General features: G+C 39.9%; 1 protein-coding gene across 1 annotated transcript in view; it reads left to right on the forward strand.

Moving 5' to 3' along the window:
- The first annotated feature begins 4,301 nt into the window (after positions 1-4,301).
- Positions 4,302-21,874, forward strand: part of LOC117339585 (ubiquitin-conjugating enzyme E2 4-like) — a 33,335-nt gene continuing 15,762 nt past the window's right edge. The window contains exons 1-2 of the mRNA XM_033901272.1: positions 4,302-4,376; positions 20,110-20,173. Coding sequence (XP_033757163.1) covers positions 20,122-20,173 — 52 coding nt within the window. The 5' untranslated portion in view covers positions 4,302-4,376; positions 20,110-20,121. The remainder of the gene's footprint in view (positions 4,377-20,109; positions 20,174-21,874) is intronic.

Here is a 21,874-nt window from a genome sequence, read left to right on the forward strand (position 1 = left end):
GGGTTAGTATATAGATCTCTGGATTAATGAAATGCCTGTACATAATTTTAACCAACCGGAAGTCAAAAAGAAAAAAAAAGTATGATTCGGTGTATGGTATGAAAATGGAAAGAACTACATCTCTACAAGCCAGACAACTTATAATTATCTCAACTGTGTGAACATCGGTACGTCTGATCGACTTTGGTAACCTCGCAAGTCCTTTTCAGAGGTCGCCTATCAGATCCCTATGACGTCATACAAGGCGTCAGTCAAGGCCGAGTGTTATAAATCTGATAAACGACCTTGCAATATAACTTGACCTTGCTATGAATGGTTTACGTGTAGGCGACATACCTATAGACGATTTCTTGTTGATACCGATGCTGTTTGTTGCTACTCACCTGTGGGGCTAACTAGATATCGTATATAGTGTGTATATAGCTACACACCTGTGGGGCTAACTAGATATCGTATATATAGCATATTATATACTCATCGAAATGGCGAAATGAAACGACAGCAAACTGAATCTAAAACGCATTTCTATCATGGACAAGCCAAATTCAGTACAAAGACATTGTACTTTGTTTTTACTCCAATGGACAAAAGGTTAAAGAAATCATTCGATTCGATGATAGTATACATAACGATGTCCCAAACTCTTAGTGTCACGAGGACATTTTACTTCCGTCACTTACACGTGGATGTCAACTCTGGGAACAATGGTCGACGGTCGACAACATGGACTGATGCTGAAATGTATTGATAATGCCCAGTTTTGGGCGTCAAACAAAAACCTATTGTGTTACTAAAGCTTGGTTCTTTGTTAACATAATACACACAACGACCACGGCATGAAGAAATGGATGTCGACAGAGGTGGAGGAAGGCACCGCTAAACTAACCTGTGTCCGTCGAGGTGGAGGTATACACCGCTAAACTAACCTGTGTCCGTCGAGGTGGAGGTATACACCGCTAAACTAACCTGTGTCCGTCAAGGTGGAGGTAGGCACCGCTAAACTAACCTGTGTCCGTCGAGGTGGAGGTGGAGGTAGACACCGCTAAACTAACCTGTGTTCGTCGAGGTGGAGGTATACACCGCTAAACTAACCTGTGTTCGTCGAGGTGGAGGTAGGCACCGCTAAACTAACCTGTGTCCGTCGAGGTGGAGGTGGAGGTATACACCGCTAAACTAACCTGTGTCCGTCAAGGTGGAGGTAGGCATCGCTAAACTAACCTGTGTTCGTCGAGGTGGAGGTATACACCGCTAAACTAACCTGTGTTCGTCGAGGTGGAGGTAGGCATCGCTAAACTAACCTGTGTCCGTCGAGGTGGAGGTATACACCGCTAAACTAACCTGTGTTCGTCGAGGTGGAGGTATACACCGCTAAACTAACCTGTGTCCGTCGAGGTGGAGGTATACACCGCTAAACTAACCTGTGTCCGTCGAGGTGGAGGTGGAGGTGGAGGTAGGCACCGCTAAACTAACATGTGTCCGTGCGTTGTGTTGGGGAAATACGTTCAATACGTTGGTTTGGGTTATTTTATTTAACGTCCTATTAACAGACAGTCATTTAAGGACGTGCCAGGTTTTCGAGGTGGAGGAAAGCCGGAGTACCCGGAGAAAACCCACCGACCTACGGTCAGTACCTTGCAACTGCCCCATGTGGGTGTCGAACTCGCGACCCAGAGATGGAGGGCTAGTGAAAAGTATCGGGACACCTTTTTTTTCCCCCATATAAAAATCATTTTATTTTCCCCGTCAATAGGGCCCGGGGGGTTGGGTCCCCCGTGGTTCCTCACAATGCATAAAACGTATTGATATTTTCATTTTATACACTCTCTTACATTCTTACATTGACATAATATCACACTCACATTTCTTATGTAGACATATCAAAACATAATTTGTATATCAGACACTTAATATGATTATATCATTGTCAGACGTAAAATACTTTATAAATATTGCCCTTTGATGTTCATTAATGAAATAGGTTAAAATATACTTGACGAAACGCTTGAAAGTGAACTTGAAAAATTTGATATCTTCATTGCCTTCTTTACACATAACGAGATTTCGTCTTTTAAAAATACAAAATCGTGCTACACTTAGAGTGAAGTTTACTATATAACTATTAACATTTTTCCATTTCTCATAGTAGCCAAGCAAAATAATACGAATAAAGTTAATACACTTAATGTTGTCAACGCTCGAACCAAATCGGGACATCTTAACCACCGCGGCCCCAGATCAGTACGATCTCTTATCAAATAAATGAACCATGTCGGTAATGTACGTTTCAAACAATAGAGCAATGGTTTAGTCAACATAAATATTCAATATCGTCAAATATAATAACGGAATCCTAGAAGAGTATATAATCATTATATTTCTACAACTAGTTGATATAAATAAATGACTGGTGTTGATCAGTAATTGGCAAAAAAAAAAAGAGAAAATTTGACTTGCCGACGAAGGTTTGTGCACAGGTAACCGGGTCGTCTGAGTCGAGATACACCTGGAATAAGTCTACACGCATATAATTACCTACTGTATGTATGGTAAACGTACACGCATTTTTTGTTTGTAATGTAAAACTTGAATTCAGAGAGCTTATTTAAAATGTGTGTTTTTTTTGTGTGAAATAGTTACAATAATATAATTGCATTTGTGTTTATCTTTGTCGTGCCAAGCTTAATTTTTTTTGTAAAAAAAAAACAAAAAAACAAACAAACAAACAAACAAAAAACGTGAAAAAGCTCAAATTAGACAGTTTGTATGGTTTTACATGAATATAAATAGCCGTTTCCATCATGAAAATTATCAATACAATACTATTTTCATTACATGAACAAATATTATAACATAGATATAACAACATATCATTGTAACTGTTTCACAAAAAGATATGTTAGACAAGCTCTTTGAATCCTATAGTTTCTGATTATAATCTAATTCAAATATTTTTTTTATTGAAATATCTGTTTTTAATGTTTTCGTATCAAAACATGTGGAGGGGTTCATCATTGATTACAAACTATGGTCATCGTGTTTTCACCCAAGATCACATCAGCTATATATCACTAGCAAAACTCCCCAGAAACCCTGAACTTTGTTCAGAGATGAAAAATTCATTAGTAAATTAAACATATGTTTAGACAACTTATCCTCAAACTTCCTACATATGACCAAAGGTATATTAATTAGCCCAATCACTTTTATAATCTTTTAATTAGTAAATTCCATGTCCAAGGTGATTTTTGAGAACGGCTCTGGACAACAACAAATACCTATAATGGACCTGACAAGGTCATTCGGCTGTGTCGCGCCAAAACTGTTATTGGATAAATTGAGGGCATATTGAGTTGGAGATGGTGCTGTCAAACTGATCAAAGCTACCTCTCAAATAGAAGGTGCCGTCAAACTTATCAAAGCTACCTGTCAAATAGAAGGTGCTGTCAAACTGATCAAAGCTACATCTCAAATAGAAGGCAATGCGTAAAAATAGGAAATAACACAGGCGCCTCACAGGGTTCAATATTGGACCTGGACATTTTAAACATTTTTATTAAGGACATTTCTTCTATACAAAAGCTGCTAAAGTATATAACTAATAATAATTTAAGCTGACCACAACTTCTCATGACAAAAAGTCAGTTGTTGTCTCGTGACAAAAAGTCAGTTGTTATCTCGTGACAAAAATCAGTTGTTGTCGATAAATTGGAACGTGAGAGTAAATAATGCCACACAGACAATAGACTGAAAACAAAGCCGGACAGCTTTCAATCCATAGCGGTAACCCTGACCCGATAGCTTTAAAATAGTGATATACTTGGCTTGACTACCTGTGAAAAGGGGAATAACTCTGACAGAAAACGTGTAGGAAACCTTGAATTATATACCGGCTAGAGTTACCTCCCTTCTCACATTTCAAATAATATTGGGTAGTATGGGAGTAGTAATTCGGTAGTATGTAGTAGTATTGGATATATTGTCCTCGCTACAAAATATATCAAAATCTCATGAATTGAAAATCAATGTAAATGTCTAGCGGGTGAAAGTCGGAAGCGGACGAAATATGGTTAACCAGCAGTTAGAAATGAGGCTATAAATAGCGCGTGGGATTTCCCGTAGAACCACAGGCACGACTAGTCGATATATTTTTGTGTATGAATTAAAAATTCATTGTTAAAACGTGAAACATCTGATACATGTAAACATTACTAGCTTGAACAAATGTAGATCCCCAAAACACCAATCATACTCGATACTTTGTATATGTAGTTTAATGCAATCTAATTATTTTCCAAATCTGACTGTCGGAAATCATTTCGAGTCCAACATTACAATGTCAACAGGAAACCGAAACTGCCATACGAACATGGCTTTTCGTAAGTATTATTAATAACCACAAGAAGTTACACGTACGTTTGGAGTCAGAATGGCAGAAAGAAGACTTAAAAAGGTTGTATATCCCTGATCGGGTAAATTGCAATATGTATACATCTACACTTACCCATAAAAAACTGTACAGCTGTACACACTGACATTCTATTATATACAGGTGACACTCTATAGTATACAGGTGACACTCTATATTATTATTATACAGCCGTATACACTGTAAAACATTATTGTACTTATTATATTTATTATCTGATATCTGGTCATTAGGTGACCTTATCTGATATCAGGTCACTAGATGACCTTATCTGATATATGGTCATTAGGTGACCTTATCTGATATTTGGTCATTATGCGACCTTATCTGATATCTGGTCATTAGGTGACTTTATCTGATATCTGGTCATTAGGTGACCTCATCTGATATCAGGTAATTAGGTAACCTTATCTGATATCTGGTCATTAGGTGACCTTATCCGATATCTGGTCATTAGGTGACCTTATCCGATATCAGGTAATTAGGTAACCTTATCTGATATCTGGTCATTAGGTGACCTTATCTGATATCTGGTCATTAGGTGACCTTATCTGATATCTGGTCATTAGGTGACCTTATCTGATATCTGGTAATTAGGTGACCTCATCTGATATCTGGTCATTAGGTGACCTTATCTGATATCTGGTAATTAGGTAACCTTATCTGATATCTGGTCATTAGGTAACCTTATCTGATATCTGGTCATTAGGTGACCTTATCTGATATCTGGTCATTAGGTGACCTTATCTGATATCTGGTCATTAGGTGACCTTATCTGATATCTGGTAATTAGGTAACCTTATACGATATCTGGTCATTAGGTGACCTTATCTGATATCTGGTCATTAGGTGACCTTATCTGATATCTGGTCGTTAGGTGACCTTATCTGATATCTGGTAATTATGTGACCTTATCTGATATTTGGTCATTATGCGACCTTATCTGATATCTGGTCATTAGGTGACTTTATCTGATATCTGGTCATTAGGTGACCTCATCTGATATCAGGTAATTAGGTAACCTTATCTGATATCTGGTCATTAGGTGACCTTATCCGATATCTGGTCATTAGGTGACCTTATCTGATATCTGGTAATTATGTGACCTTATCTGATATTTGGTCATTATGCGACCTTATCTGATATCTGGTCATTAGGTGACTTTATCTGATATCTGGTCATTAGGTGACCTCATCTGATATCAGGTAATTAGGTAACCTTATCTGATATCTGGTCATTAGGTGACCTTATCCGATATCTGGTCATTAGGTGACCTTATCCGATATCAGGTAATTAGGTAACCTTATCTGATATCTGGTCATTAGGTGACCTTATCTGATATCTGGTCATTAGGTGACCTTATCTGATATCTGGTCATTAGGTGACCTTATCTGATATCTGGTAATTAGGTGACCTCATCTGATATCTGGTCATTAGGTGACCTTATCTGATATCTGGTAATTAGGTAACCTTATCTGATATCTGGTCATTAGGTAACCTTATCTGATATCTGGTCATTAGGTGACCTTATCTGATATCTGGTCATTAGGTGACCTTATCTGATATCTGGTCATTAGGTGACCTTATCTGATATCTGGTCGTTAGGTGACCTTATCTGATATCTGGTAATTATGTGACCTTATCTGATATCTGGTCATTAGGTGACCTTATCTGATATCTGGTCATTAGGTGACCTTATATTATATCAGGTTATTATGTGACCTTATCTGATATCAGGTCATTAGGTGACCTTATCTGATATCTGGTCATTAGGTGACCTTATCTGATATCTGGTCGTTAGTTGACCTTATCTGATAGCAGGTCATTAGGTGACCTTATCTGATATCTGGTCGTCAGGTGACCATCCTTTAATTTTCCACCCTCCTATATATCTGTTTTAGGATTCACATTGTATTATTGTATCATAGATGTGTGTCTGGGATATATTATAGTTATACCCATTATATTATATTACTTGTGAACCTAGAAATCAGGTTGCTCTGTAATTATAAATAGAAAAAAAAAACATTTTGTTTTCAAAACATTTAATAAAGATTTGTACCAGTGTAAAGTATCAAATCCCTGCAGCCTTACCTGTGTCTATAGTCAGAGTAACATGGGCTCCATTGATCACATTAATGTCATCATGTACACTCGGTCTTTGGGTGAATGTTCCAGTAACCTTAACACACAAGAATTTAAGTATTCCCAGTCTACTGTAGTTCTGCATCAGGTGCCTTAATTCTACTTCTAAAGATTTGGTTTGGTTTATTTTATGTAACGTCCTATTAACAGTCAGGGTCATGTAAGGACGTGCCAGGTTTTCGAGGTGGAGGAAAGCCGGAGTACCTGAAAAAAGACCACAGGCAACTGCCCCACATAGGATTTGACCTCAGAACCAGAGGTGGGGGGCTAGTGATAAAGTGTCGGGACACCTTAACCACTTGGCTACCGTGGCCCCTCCCCCCATCTCCCTCATCAGAAACATAGTAACTCTGAAATGAAGCATACAGTGTCCATGTCTGCTAAAAGATCTCCAATTCTATTCCAAGTGAAAGTCAAATGTATCCACGAATAGACAAGTTAGTTAGTGTTTGACATGAAGTGAGGATGTATCCACGAATAGACAAGTTAGTTAGTGTTTGACATGAAGTGAGGATGTATCCACGAATAGACAAGTTAGTTAGTGTTTGACATGAAGTGAGGATGTATCCACGAATTGACAAGTTAGTTAGTGTTTGACATGAAGTGAGGATGTATCCACGAATTGACAAGTTAGTTAGTGTTTGACATGAAGTGAGGATGCATGGGAGGCAATTACGCTTTTATGCTAACATGTCGTAAACGGCCAGTGAGGTTATATCATGGTACAGCGTCTGTTGTTTGTTGTCTGTTGTCCGTTGTCTGTTGTCTTTTGTCCGTTGTCTGTTGTCCGTTGTCAGTTAACATTTGATGAAATTTGCACAGGAGCATTATTGGGCAAAAGAGATCCGTTGTTGTATATAGGAAAAGTAGGGCTCCTCTTGGGGTGTACCAAAAAGGCAAATCACTACTAGTCCTGAACGACTGAATGGATTTTGATGAAATTTGATCTGGAACATATATTATTGGAATAGAAGATCCAATATTGAATAAACAGATAGTGTGGCTCCCTTGGGCCAGAGGGGCGGGGTCCATGCGATAGGGAAAATTTCAGGTAAATCCTGAAAATTACGAAGAAGAAGTAGGCATGTCCATGTGTATTATGAAGCCATAATTGACAGAATCAGTCTAGTAATTACGATACCTGACTAAGGTTCAACATCGTAGAATGCTCGGCTAGTTTGTACCTTGTAATATCCTGAAGAACATGTACACTACAATGTAACTAATATTGTTTGTATGGGCTTGTTTTAATATTGGATTTGGCCTATAGCGTTGTACTTACTGGAATCTTACGTATACGTAATTACCAAGAGTTTTATCGGCAGAACAAGGGACTAGCTAGGGTAGCACACTACAGTAGGACAGCCTGGCCATGGGCAATTTTTTTGTTAAGCAAATAACTCCTGTATTATGATATCCATAAAAAATGAAAAAATAAATGTACACTATAATTGGTATATTCAGTACGAAGAGGTACATACAGGCTTCACATTTGTTAAAACAAAAATTAATAAATTGGTTCCGGATTTTAAATTTCCGAATTTTCCGCAAGTGTGTTTACACAGGAAATTTAGTTTTGCCTACAGCAAAAAATGGATGCCCACAGTAAAGGTGAGATAGCGGAAAAACTTAATTTACAACATATGTCAAAACAAGATTAATTCTGTCTTTGGGATAGAGATATTTAATTTTAAATAGATTTCAGAAAAAAAATTGTGTAGAGAATTGTGTTATTTTGGGTCAAATATCATTATTTTGCAATTTTTGAGCATTTTTTAAGCTGTTACCATGGTATTCACAGCTCTAAAAATCACAGAAAATATCAGTTAACTTATCCTTCAGAGCTGTATTAAAATTGCAAATGTTGTCCAGATTACAAATATGTATACTTTATTAGAATTTATATGTAGGGTTAACTGGCAATGTTTTCATATCTAAGACATGTGTCATATTGTGACGTTTACAAATGGGTTCGTCACTACCTTTAATAGATCCTGGTTAGTGACTAGTCTACAGATGCAAATATATACAAATACTACTACTATTTGGTAGCTTTTAACATTTAACGAGATCATACAACACATAAAATATAAGTTATATACACAAGTGTATACAGTGGTCTGTCTGACCGCTGACACCTAATCTTAATACTATATTAACACTGTTTGCTTACATCTAAAACTAGTACCCGACTATGACTCGGCTCGTACCACTCACAACGGCTAGTTACATGTACTTGTCGCCGGTCTGTGTGTGACCGCTGACTATACGGGGAGTCGGTGACTAGCAATGTGTTTAATCGAACATGATATGACGCTCTGACTGTTCCTATTTATTATCATCGGCCACCTAACCCCTGGTGTTTGCTGCTGACCACCAACACTACTTATAGTATGGTCGCTGACATGCCCGCCGACTACCTTGTAGTTGCTGACTTGACCGTCGACTACCTGCTTGTAGTCGCCAACTAAATTGTAGTCGCTAACCTATCAGCCTCTGCCAAACACTCTGTGTTAAAACGATTAGTTGATGGATCAAGGAGAAGACCGTGGTCACATCTATCTTTCCATAACTAGCTACCTTTCTTAGGGTCTCTCCGCTTCTGTCTGTACAGTTTGGATGCCGAAATCAGAGAGTTTGTGTTCTGTCAGAGCCGGCTTTTATACCCTCCGATATAGACCATCTGAGTCATTCAAGTGTTTTACATGCAAGGGTAGGATTACATAATCAAGCGTGCGGGAGAATGCACGAGAATAGTTCAGGACCCGGATGAACACATGTAAACAATACACAACGATGCCTGATCGGTATGTGTTATCTATTTTCATTACACTACCCACGCCTTCGAGGTTGAAGCTTCCATGCTTCTTAATTATGTTAGAACGAAATCAAAGAACCAAAGGGAAAACAATTATTTACAAAACAAATAAACTTTCTTTATTAATCCAGCAGTGTTGAAACACTAGTGTACGGACACTTCGTTTAAGTGAGGTCCGTCCAAATGTTGTGGGCATCTTCTTCATGTGATACAGGTATTTTATGATAAAACATCTCAAGACATAGACTAGTACAAAATATAGTCAGAGTGTTTGGCAGGTGCTTTCCTATGTCTGCGACCCTGTTTTGGGTTAGTTTCTATATTCTTAGAACTAATATTCTTAAGGTCTCTCCCAGACTCGTTTTCACTCTCTTTGAAAGTAGCACTCTCCTCACACCAATCACTTCTACTGTCATCAACTTGCTTGCTCTCGAAACAACTCTCGTCAACCTGAGTCTGTTGCTCTTTAACTTTTGCAAAATCCTCTGCATTCTCATTCCTGAGCATCTGAACTTTTTTTGGCTTCATGCGGTCTACATGAATTACTTGTAGCTTCCCTTTTCGCCCACAGCGTACGCGATATGTGACGTCAGTGAGCTTTGATATCACTCGGAATGGACCCTTCCAGCGACAGGCTAGCTTTGAACTTTGTCCTGTCTTGACGTTGGGAAAGAAAACGAATACATCATCACCAGCTTTGAATGGTTGCCAGGAGAGTTTCTGATCATGAAGCTTCTTCTGTCTAAGCATTCGTCCCTTTACACTTTCTCTGACTATCTGATGTGCGTCTTCCATCTTTTCCTGTAGCTCCCACGCCCATGTATTCTGTGGTAATGCTTTCAGATTTCGTGGCATTGAGTATTGTAGATCTAGTGGAGTAGAAGTTTCTCTTCCAAGCATCATGAAGTTTGGGGAATTGGAAGTGGTCTCATGTTCGGTTGACCGATATGCCATCATGACATATGGCAAGTGTCTGTCCCAGTCAGTGTGTCGCTCATTCACAAATGCCCTCAACATGGTAACCAGTGTCTTATTGAACCGCTCAACCATACCATCTGACTGCGGGTGGTAGGGAGTGGTACGGGTCTTTTGAATTTGCAGTATACGACACATTTCCCGAAACAATGCACTCTCAAACTGAGAGCCCTGATCTGAATGGATAATACTGGGGACTCCGAATCGACAGACGACTTCTTCTACCAGTATGCGTGCTACGGTCTCTGCGTTCATGTTTTGCATTGGAAAACTTTCTGTCCACTTTGTGTAGTAGTCGGAGATAACCAAGATGTGCCTGTTGCCATCATCGGTCTCCGGCAATTCGCACAGAATGTCCATAGCTATGCGCTCCATTGGGTATCCCGATTCAGTTATCTGCATAGGTGCTCTCTTGGTTTTTGTCATGTTCTTGCTCTTAGCACACATCGTGCAACCAGTGACATATCGTTTGATATCATCTTGTATCCCAGGCCAGTAATACTGTTGGCGGATCTTGGCAAGAGTCTTTCTTGTTCCCAGATGAGCAGCTGTCTTGTTATCATGGGCATGACCAAGGATTGTGCGACGTTCGTTTCTAGGAACTATGATATGAACTACTCCTTTTTGTGTTTTTCTCACCAATAGATCATCTTGAATGGACAGTATTTCAAACTGTGACCATAGGGATTTCACTGTTTTGTTTCTGCCACCTATGGACTTATACCCAGGTCTTTCCCCTTTCTTGACCCAGTCAATAACCAGACCTAAGTCATCATCTTCCTCTTGTTTTTCGCTCAGGGTTTTCTCACGTTTTTCTTTTTCATCAGATTTACAAGGGTCTATGCTCCTCACTATCTGAGCTGTAGATTCAGTTGCTCGATTGTCTGCCTTCAGTTCCCAGTCTGGGTCAAAGTTGCATTGACGACAAGGGATCCTGCTCAGTCCATCGGCATTCTGATGTTGCTTCCCTGGTCGATGAATGATGTGCATGTCATATGAGCTTAACACCTGAAGCCATCTTGCCATCTGGCCCTCTGGGTCTTTGAAATTCAGCAACCATCTGAGCGAACTGTGGTCTGTTCTGACAGTAAACTTTCTGCCATACAGATAATGCCGGAAGTATTTTGTGAAATTGACGACAGCCAGTAATTCTTTACGCGTTACGCAATACTTCCTCTCTGCCTTGGTCAATGTTCGTCCTGCAAATGCTATGGGTCTCTCTATGCCATCAATTTCCTGTGATAGTGCAGCCCCAATAGCTTCATGACTCGCATCGGTGTCGAGTATGAACTCTTTACTAAAATCAGGGTGGGCCAGAGTTTTTGCACTTGTCAATTCTCTTTTCAGAATCTCATACGCTTCCTGACACTGAGGTGTCCAATCAAATTTCCGTCCCTTTTCTGTCAGCTTGTGTAGGCATTTCGCAATCACAGAAAAGTTCCTGACAAACTTTCTGTAATAACTACAGAACCCCAGGAATGACCGCAGTTGTTTGATGTTGACTGGGACTGGCCACTCCGCAACTTTCTTCACCTTATCTGGGTCGGTGGAGATACCTTCCTCCGAGATCTTGTGGCCAAGGTAAATGACTTCTTTGGCAAACAGACAACATTTTCTCGCCTTTAGCTTTAATCCAGCTTCTTGTAAGCGTTTGAAAACTTGTTGCAGATTCTCAATCATGTCTTCAAATGTCTTCCCGGTCACGATTATATCGTCTAGGTAAATTAAACAGGTCTGCCACTGTAAACCTGCTAGTACCGTTTCCATCAGTCTCTCGAATGTCGCAGGAGCTGACGCTAGACCAAAAGGCATGACCGTGAACTCATAAAGACCTGTTCTTGTCGCGAATGCAGTCTTCTGGCGATCTTCAGGAGCCAAATCAACCTGCCAATAACCGGAGTTTAGGTCGAGTGTTGAGAACCACGAGCAACCTGACATTTGATCAAGAGCCTCGTCAATACGTGGAAGTGGATACGCATCCGGAATGCTAACAGCATTCAGCTGTCGATAATCCACGCAAAATCGTAAGCTCCCGTCCTTCTTTTTCACGAGGACGATCCCAGAACTCCATGGACTGGAGGATTTCTGTATGATCCCTCTGTCAAGCATATCCTTTACTTGTCTATCAATCTCGGGACCAAGATTGCCTGGCACTCTTCTTACTGGCTGTTTTATGGGTTTGGCACCCCCAGTGTTGATCTTATGTTGAATCAAGTCTGTTCTACCCAGATCGTCGTCGGTAACGGCAAACAGGTTCTGATGTTTTAGCAGCAATTCATACCCAGCGTTGTATTGATCTGTTGTAAGATTATTTTTGGAGTCATTCAACAATGTTTGGATATCTGCCCTAAGTCCTGCTACTTTGTTAGGTGCCGGTTCGTCGACGGTTCCCATTACACCATCAATAGTGCTGACCTGAGCAATCGTTGTCCCTGGGTAAAATTGTTGACTCTCGTTGCCCAGATTCATTAATCTTACAGGCACCGTAGTATCATACTGCACAAGTGCCCTAGCGACTAATGCTCTCTCTGTCTTAAGAAAAGTCGCTGGTTTCTCAACTAGAAGTAGTTTGCTGACTGTTTCACCCTCTGGTAAACATACCTTCCCTTGGACCACGACCTCACTGTTGGCAGGAATGGTTACCTTCTCTGTAAGTGAAAGTCGGTAGCAACCCATAGCACCCTCGTAGAATGTCGGTACCGTTACATCATCAAGTGTGAGAACACCTTTCTTGAAATCAAGAGACCCATTTCTCTCCTGCATTATGTCTAGACCCAGAATACCATCGGTATTAATCTTAGCAATAATTGCTTCCACATAAATGTCTTTTGTCTTATTAAGCCGGATGACAAAACTCCCTTTGCCCTTGACCTCAAGTTTCTCACCACTAGCTGTTAAAACATCTTGGTGAACTCTACTCAGGCGAGGTTTAGCCGATTCTGTAATTTTATCAAACACTCGCTCTGATATGATGGTGACTGTTGCCCCTGTGTCAACCAATAGGTTTACTTTAGTTCCATGAACTTCGGCAGTTATATACATGCCTGCTTCCTGCACGGCTGTAGACAACCCAATGCCAGCTCTTGGTTTCTTTTGTCTCTGTCGACGATGGGTGTTCACCTGCTGGGCCCCTGGTTGTTTCTGACTTTTATTAGGGTCATTCTTTTTGTCAGGCTTGGGACAATTTCTACGAAAATGTCCCTCCTCACCACAGTTAAAGCAGTTCTTGTTCCTGACCACATTAGACCTACTTCTAGACTTCATCTTTCCAACGTCCTTTTCTAGAGACTCTAGCTTTTTCTGCATGTCCTGGAGCAGTTTTAACATCTCTGACCCCTCAGATGTTTCAGTATTAGTATTTCTAAGATATGATTGGCCTTCCTTTGATTTCTTCTCACAGCGGTTGTATGCCTCTAATTCAACCGATAGTTGTATGGCCTCAGTCAAATTCTTAGGCCTCGACTGTTTGATTCTTATGCGCATCTCGGAGTCTGCAAGTGCTTCAATGAACTGTTGCATAGCCAATGTCTCCCTAACATCATTTGGCACTGTGCGATATGCCAAGTTCACAAGCCGTCTAATCGCTTGTCCCAGTTCTGGTAAACTTTCCGATGCTTTTTGACGCCTCTCCATTAACTGAACCCTATAAAGCTCAGTCTGGTTTGGGGGAGCAAACCTCTCCTCCAAGGCTTTGACTAGCGACTCATAATCCTGCTGCTTAGGAATGTCAAGGTCACCCAGTATCCCTTGAGCTTGGCCCCGCAATGCTACTGCTAAGTGGAGACCTTTCTCATTATCAGTCCATCGGTTTATTCGAGAACAAGCATCAAAATGTGATTTGAAGTCAACCCATGGAGATGTGCCGTCATATGTTGCCGCTTTCACGGTAACCATTTTACTTTTATATTTTGTCGACATGTCCCTGACTTCATCATCTGTTTCTTCAGCATCCCTCCTGCTGGCAACTCTACTCATTCTTTTTTTTCTGGTGGTTACATTGTCATATTTGTGACCATCTAGTCTGTGATCATTATCCACACCCTGCGGACATGGTACAGATGTCATTGGTTTAGTGCGAGACAATAGATTGTGACTGCTAGCCTGCATCTGTTTCATTTGTTCTCCGAGCTCTTTAATCTCTTGTTCAAACTTTTGTATACTTTCGTCCCTTAATCCAAGACTATAGTCTGGAGAGAACCTCTCCGGTTTTAGACGAGTATCTTTTTCTTTGGTTCCAAACCCAGAGTCGACAACTGCGTGCTTCCGCATCGGTATATTGGGTTGTGTGATAGGGGTTGAGAAATCAAAATGAATATGACTTGTGTTGTTAAAGTCAAGACCATTATCTGATTCCCTGTCAGACTGGTCACTGGTATAGCCTTCTGCCATATTAAATCACAGAGAGAATATAAGTAACAAACAATTTTTTTTTTTATTATTATTATTACATCAACAACAGTTTATAAACTGTAGACTACTAAAATGTCACAAACAAGTTGTCAAATAACCAGGATCCCACCGCTGCCACCAAAATTTGTGACGTTTACAAATGGGTTCGTCACTACCTTTAATAGATCCTGGTTAGTGACTAGTCTACAGATGCAAATATATACAAATACTACTACTATTTGGTAGCTTTTAACATTTAACGAGATCATACAACACATAAAATATAAGTTATATACACAAGTGTATACAGTGGTCTGTCTGACCGCTGACACCTAATCTTAATACTATATTAACACTGTTTGCTTACATCTAAAACTAGTACCCGACTATGACTCGGCTCGTACCACTCACAACGGCTAGTTACATGTACTTGTCGCCGGTCTGTGTGTGACCGCTGACTATACGGGGAGTCGGTGACTAGCAATGTGTTTAATCGAACATGATATGACGCTCTGATTGTTCCTATTTATTATCATCGGCCACCTAACCCCTGGTGTTTGCTGCTGACCACCAACACTACTTATAGTATTGTCGCTGACATGCCCGCCGACTACCTTGTAGTCGCTGACTTGACCGTCGACTACCTGCTTGTAGTCGCCAACTACTCTGTAGTCGCTAACCTATCAGCCTCTGCCAAACACTCTGTGTTAAAACGATTAGTTGATGGATCAAGGAGAAGACCGTGGTCACATCTATCTTTCCATAACTAGCTACCTTTCTTAGGGTCTCTCCGCTTCTGTCTGTACAGTTTGGATGCCGAAATCAGAGTGTTTGTGTTCTGTCAGAGCCGGCTTTTATACCCTCCGATATAGACCATCTGAGTCATTCAAGTGTTTTACATGCAAGGGTAGGATTACATAATCAAGCGTGCGGGAGAATGCACGAGAATAGTTCAGGACCCGGATGAACACATGTAAACAATACACAACGATGCCTGATCGGTATGTGTTATCTATTTTCATTACAATATTTGTCAAAATTGGGCATTTTCACTGTACACTGCTACCTTATAAGGGTGGGAAAATGTCATTTTCTTGAAAATGTGCTTAATCATGCTTGATCAAGCTTCATTTTCATTCATTCTTGCTCAAAAATACACAAAAACAATTTAAAACTTGTTAAACATCTAGCTTGTCATGTGAGTTGAATCAAGGGAGGTAACTCGCTTATCTGCACATTTTAGGTTGGGTTGATTAAGCATAATGTTAATGAATCAGTGTTGATTGAAAAATTATTTTATGTTTTATAACAAACCCAAAATAACTTATTGGGTATCTCACAGTCCATATAGACTAAATTCTGGTTTGTTTTACCTGATTTATTACCCCGTATCCATGGAACCTATTACAGTAAGTGTTATTTTTTGAAATTTTTGGTGAAACCATTATTTTCAGGTTATTTATACAATGATAAGCATGTAATTTCAATGGCTTGCGTGTACGGTTGATACAATATTGTCAATTATTGTCATTTACTTAGGTAAAGCAGAAAAAAATAGCATTTTCCGCATAAAATGAGATCAGCGGACAGTTTCATATGATCATTGGTACATATCTGAATAACCGGGGTGGAAACAGATGACTGTGATGTCATAGGCATGACATTTTGAAATCTTGGATGTCATGTCATTATTTATCAGTTAGAATAGTGCATGTGTTGCTAAGCTGAGGTTTGGATATGATTTTGGTTATTTATTATGACACCATTGAGTATTTATGACGTCATAGATACCATCTGATGATGTCATAGTTACTGATGACGTCATAGTAGCTATGACGTCATACAACAAGGCTAAATTTGATATTTGTATAGTATTTTTTGCTTGATTACATGCACAGAGACTCAAAGTACCATATTCAACTTAAAACACAACTTTATTCAAGAGATATACAGAATTATGGGAGTTTTCATTTCCAAAATTACCTCCCCTTATTACTGAATTGGGAGAAAAAGTTGTCAAAATACACCTCTCAGGAACATTAGCAATACTCGGTGACTATTCAAGATACACAGTAATCCGATATGTCATTTTGTTCGTCAGAACATATTCTAGACATTCATGGGGGTTTTAGTGGAATTAGAATTAAATAAGGTGATGTATAAGGTAGCACACTACAGTAGGACAGCCTGGCCATGGGCAATTTTTTTGTTAAGCAAATAACTCGTGTATTATGATATGCATAAAAAATGAAAAAATAAATGTACACTATAATTGGTATATTCAGTATGAAGAAGTACATACAGGCTTCACATTTGTTAAAACAAAAATTAATAAATTGGTTCCGGATTTTAAATTTCCGGATTTTCCGCAAGTGTGTTTACACAGGAAATTTAGTTTTGCCTACAGCGAAAAATGGATGCCCACAGTAAAGGTGAGATAGCGGAAAAACTTAATTTACAACATATGTCAAAACAAGATTAATTCTGTCTTTGGGATAGAGATATTTAATTTTAAATAGGTTTCAGAAAAAAAATTGTGTATAGAATTGTGGTATTTTGGGTCAAATATCATAATATTTTGCAATTTTTGAGCATTTTTTAAGCTGTTACCATGGTATTCACAGCTCTAAAAATCACAGAAAATATCAGTTAACTTATCCTTCAGAGCTGTATTAAAATTGCAAATGTTGTACAGATTACAAATATATATACTTTATTAGAGTTTATATGTAGGGTTAACTGGCAATGTTTACATATCTAAGACATGTGTCATATTTTTCAAAATTGGGCATTTTTACTGTACACTGCTACCTAGGAGGCTGAGGTTGATGATTAATTCCATCAGAGAGAATTACCTAAATATAAACAGGAAAACTATATCAGTATAAATTACCTAAACATAAACAGGAAGTTGTTCTGAACTATATCAGTATAAATTACCTAAATATAAACAGGATGTTTTTCTGAACTATATCGGTATAAATTACCTAAATATAAACAGGATGTTTTTATAACCCCCCCCCCCCCCCCCCCCCCCCCCCCCCCCGCAATGAAGTTAGGGGGGGGGGGGGTATACTGGAATCACCTTGTCCGTCCGTCCGTCCGTCCGTCCGTCTGTCTGTCACAAAATTTGTCCGGCTATGCATTCGCTCATTTCTTTATGGATTTCACTCAAATTTGGTATATACATTTGTAGTTAGAAGACCATATGCACTTGTGTCCCCTGCAGTGATTTTGCGATTTAGCCCTTTTTAACAGAGTTATGCCCCTTTTTCATACAAAATGTATCATAATTTTGTCCGGCTATGCATTCACTTAGTTTTTGATGTATTTTCTTGAAACTTTATACAGAGTTGAAGGACGGCATGAAGTTGTGTCTCCAGTAACGGCTTCTTCCGAAAAAATCCTTTTTACAGAGTTATGCCCCTTTATGTAAAAAATGGTTACTAGCTTGTCCGGCTATGCATTTGCTTTGTTTTCAATGGATTTTCTTGAAACTTTTTACACAGTTGAAGGACTGCATGCACTTGTGCCTCCAGTAAATGCTTTTTCCGAAAAAATGCTTTTTACATAGTTATGCCCCTTTATTTGAATAATGGTTATAATTTTGTCCAGTTATGCATTTCCTCAGTTTTCACAAAATTGGTGTATAGTTAAAAGACCATATGGTGTTGTGATTTTCCCCAAGTAGTCCTTTTAAACAAATTATGCCACTTTAGCCCTTTTTAACAGAGTTATGTCCCTTTTTTGTACAAAATGTGTCATAATTTTGTCCGGCTATGCATTCACTTAATTTTTGATGGATTTTCTCGAAACTTTATACAGAGTTGAAGGAAGGCATGAAGTTGTGTCTCCAGTAACGGATTCTTCCGAAAAAAACCTTTTTACAGAGTTATGCCCCTTTATGTAAAAAATGGTTACTAGCTTGTCCGGCTATGCATTTGCTTTGTTTTCAATGGATTTTACTTTTGTTATGTAGTTAGAGGACCCTATGAGGCTTAGCTCTATACAAAGATTTTGCCGAATTACCTGTTCTAATAGAGTTATGCCCCTTTTTCTTTAAAAACGAGCAAATTTTGTTCGGCTATGCATTCACTTAGTTCTTACCTAAACATAGAACATGTTTGATTTGGTTATAGTACCATAAATAGGCAGCTTCACAAAGTATCCAAACCAATCATGGAAAAGCGAGGGGTATACTTGTCACCCCCCTCGGTGACAGCTCTAGTTCTGAACTATATCGGTATAAATTACCTAAATATAAACAGGAAGTTGTACTGAACTATATCGGTATAAATTACCTAAATATAAACAGGATGTTTTTCTGAACTATATCGGTATAAATTACCTAAATATAAACAGGAAGTTGTACTGAACTATATCGGTATAAATTACCTAAATATAAACAGGAATTTAAGCTGAGCTATATCAGTATAAATTACCTAAATATAAACAGGAAGTTAAGCTGAGCTATATCAGTATAAATTACCTATAGGCATGGTGTCTCGGAGTGCACTTAGGTGTAACCTTTAGTCTACAAAGGGGCCGCGGTGGCCGAGTGGTTAAGGTGTACCAACTCTTTATCACTAGCCCTCCACCACTGGGTTGCGAGTTCAAAACCTACGTGGGGCAGTTGCCAGGTACTGACCGTAGGCCGGTGGTTTTTCTCCGGGTACTCCGGCTTTCCTCCACCTCCAAAACCTGGCACGTCCTTAAATGACCCTGGCTGTTAATAGGACGCTAAACAAACCAAACCAAACCTTTAGTCTACACTCAACTGTAAATATAAACAGGAAGTTGACATTCACACGTGTAAGGACCAATTAGGTAATTAATTAAAACAGCATTCTTGTATAAAAGTATGTAATCGCTGTGGCCGAGTGGTTAAGGTGTCCCGACGCTTTATCGCTAGCACTCCACCTCTGGGTTGTGAATTCGAAACCTACTTGGGTCAGTTGCCTGGTACTGACCATAGGCCTGTGGTTTTTCTCCAGGTACTCCGGCTTTCCTCCACCTCCAAAACCTGGCACGTCCTTAAATGACCTTGGCTGTTAATAGGACGTTAAACAAAAACAAACAAACAATACATTATTGTACATACTACACACATACGTGTAGGGAGTGAGAGGTTTCTAGTCAATGTACGGCCAGGCTGGTTTCTCAATTCTTACATTAACAGACTTTGATGTATATAATAACACTCACAGTACACATGTTAGGTTGTCATTGTGGTTTACTTGATGTATATAATAACACAGTACACATGGTAGGTTGTCATTGTGGTTTATTGATGTATATAATAACATTCACAGTACACATGTTAGGTTGTCATTGTGGTTTACTTGATGTTTAATAGGAACTCAAGTCCATGCAGACTGACCCTCCTGAAGGCATCACAGCTGAACCTGTTGACGACGACCGTAAGTATGGAAATAGATTAAATATTTTGTGAATAAAATTCTGTAAACGTTCTCATGATCAGACAACTTTGAAATTAAAGTATTTTTATTCAAGCGAGATATGAATTTGAAAATAAGAATGTGATCCTGTATACATTCCAGCCTGTCTATTGGGGCCACTCAAGGTAGCAGAGAAAGGTGACCTTAAATTGGCAGGTGGGCTTTATAGAGGAGTTCATTTACATTGAATTGTGTTACATTGGAAACACAACATTATATACACGATCGTTTTAGCTCGCCTGCCCTGGTATGTTCTATACTAACACCCCCCTGTTAACCCCCTGGTCTGTTCTGTACTAACACCCCCCCTGTTAACCCCCTGGTCTGTTCTATACTAACACCCCCCTGTTAACCCCCTGGTCTGTTCTATACTAACACCCCCCTGTTAACCCCCTGATATGTTCTATACTAACACCCCCCTGTTAACCCCTTGGTATGTTCTATACTAACACCCCCCTGTTAACCCCCTGGTCTGTTCTATACTAACACCCCCCTGTTAACCCCCTGATATGTTCTATACTAACACCCCCCTGTTAACCCCCTGATATGTTCTATACTAACACCCCCCTGTTAACCCCCCGGTCTGTTCTATACTAACACCCCCCTGTTAACCCCCTGGTATGTTCTATACTAACACCCCCCCCTGTTAACCCCCTGATATGTTCTATACTAACACCCCCCCATCCCCGGTCTGTTCTATACTAACACCCCCCTGTTAACCCCTTGGTATGTTCTATACTAACACCCCCCTGTTAACCCCCTGGTATGTTCTATACTAACACCCCCCCTGTTAACCCCCTGATATGTTCTATACTAACACCCCCCCCCCCCATCCCCGGTCTGTTCTATACTAACACCCCCCTGTTAACCCCCCGGTCTGTTCTATACTAACACCCCCCTGTTAACCCCCTGGTCTGTTCTATACTAACACCCCCCTGTTAACCCCCTGGTTTGTTCTATACTAACACCCCCCTGTTAACCCCCTGATATGTTCTATACTAACACCCCCCCCATCCCCGGTCTGTTCTATACTAACACCCCCCTGTTAACCCCCCGGTATGTTCTATACTAACACCCCCCCTGTTAACCCCCTGATATGTTCTATACTAACACCCCCCCCATCCCCGGTCTGTTCTATACTAACACCCCCCTGTTAACCCCCCGGTCTGTTCTATACTAACACCCCCCTGTTAACCCCCTGGTCTGTTCTATACTAACACCCCCCTGTTAACCCCCTGGTTTGTTCTATACTAACACCCCCCTGTTAACCCCTTGGTATGTTCTATACTAACACCCACCTGTTAACCCCCTGGTCTGTTCTATACTAACACCCCCCTGTTAACCCCCTGGTCTGTTCTATACTAACACCCCCTGTTAACCCCTTGGTCTGTTCTATACTAACACCCTCCTGTTAACCCCTTGGTCTGTTCTATACTAACACCCCCTGTTAACCCCCTGGTCTGTTCTATACTAACACCCCCCTGTTAACCCCCTGGTCTGTTCTATACTAACACCCACCTGTTAACCCCCTGATATGTTCCATACTAACACCCCCTGTTAACCCCCTGGTCTGTTCTATACTAACACCCCCCTGTTAACCCCCTGATATGTTCTATACTAACACCCCCTGTTAACCCCCTGGTCTGTTCTATACTAACACCC

Source organism: Pecten maximus, chromosome 1 (genome assembly GCF_902652985.1).
Source record: "Pecten maximus chromosome 1, xPecMax1.1, whole genome shotgun sequence".
In the NCBI taxonomy this organism is placed as follows: Eukaryota; Metazoa; Mollusca; class Bivalvia; order Pectinida; family Pectinidae; genus Pecten; species Pecten maximus.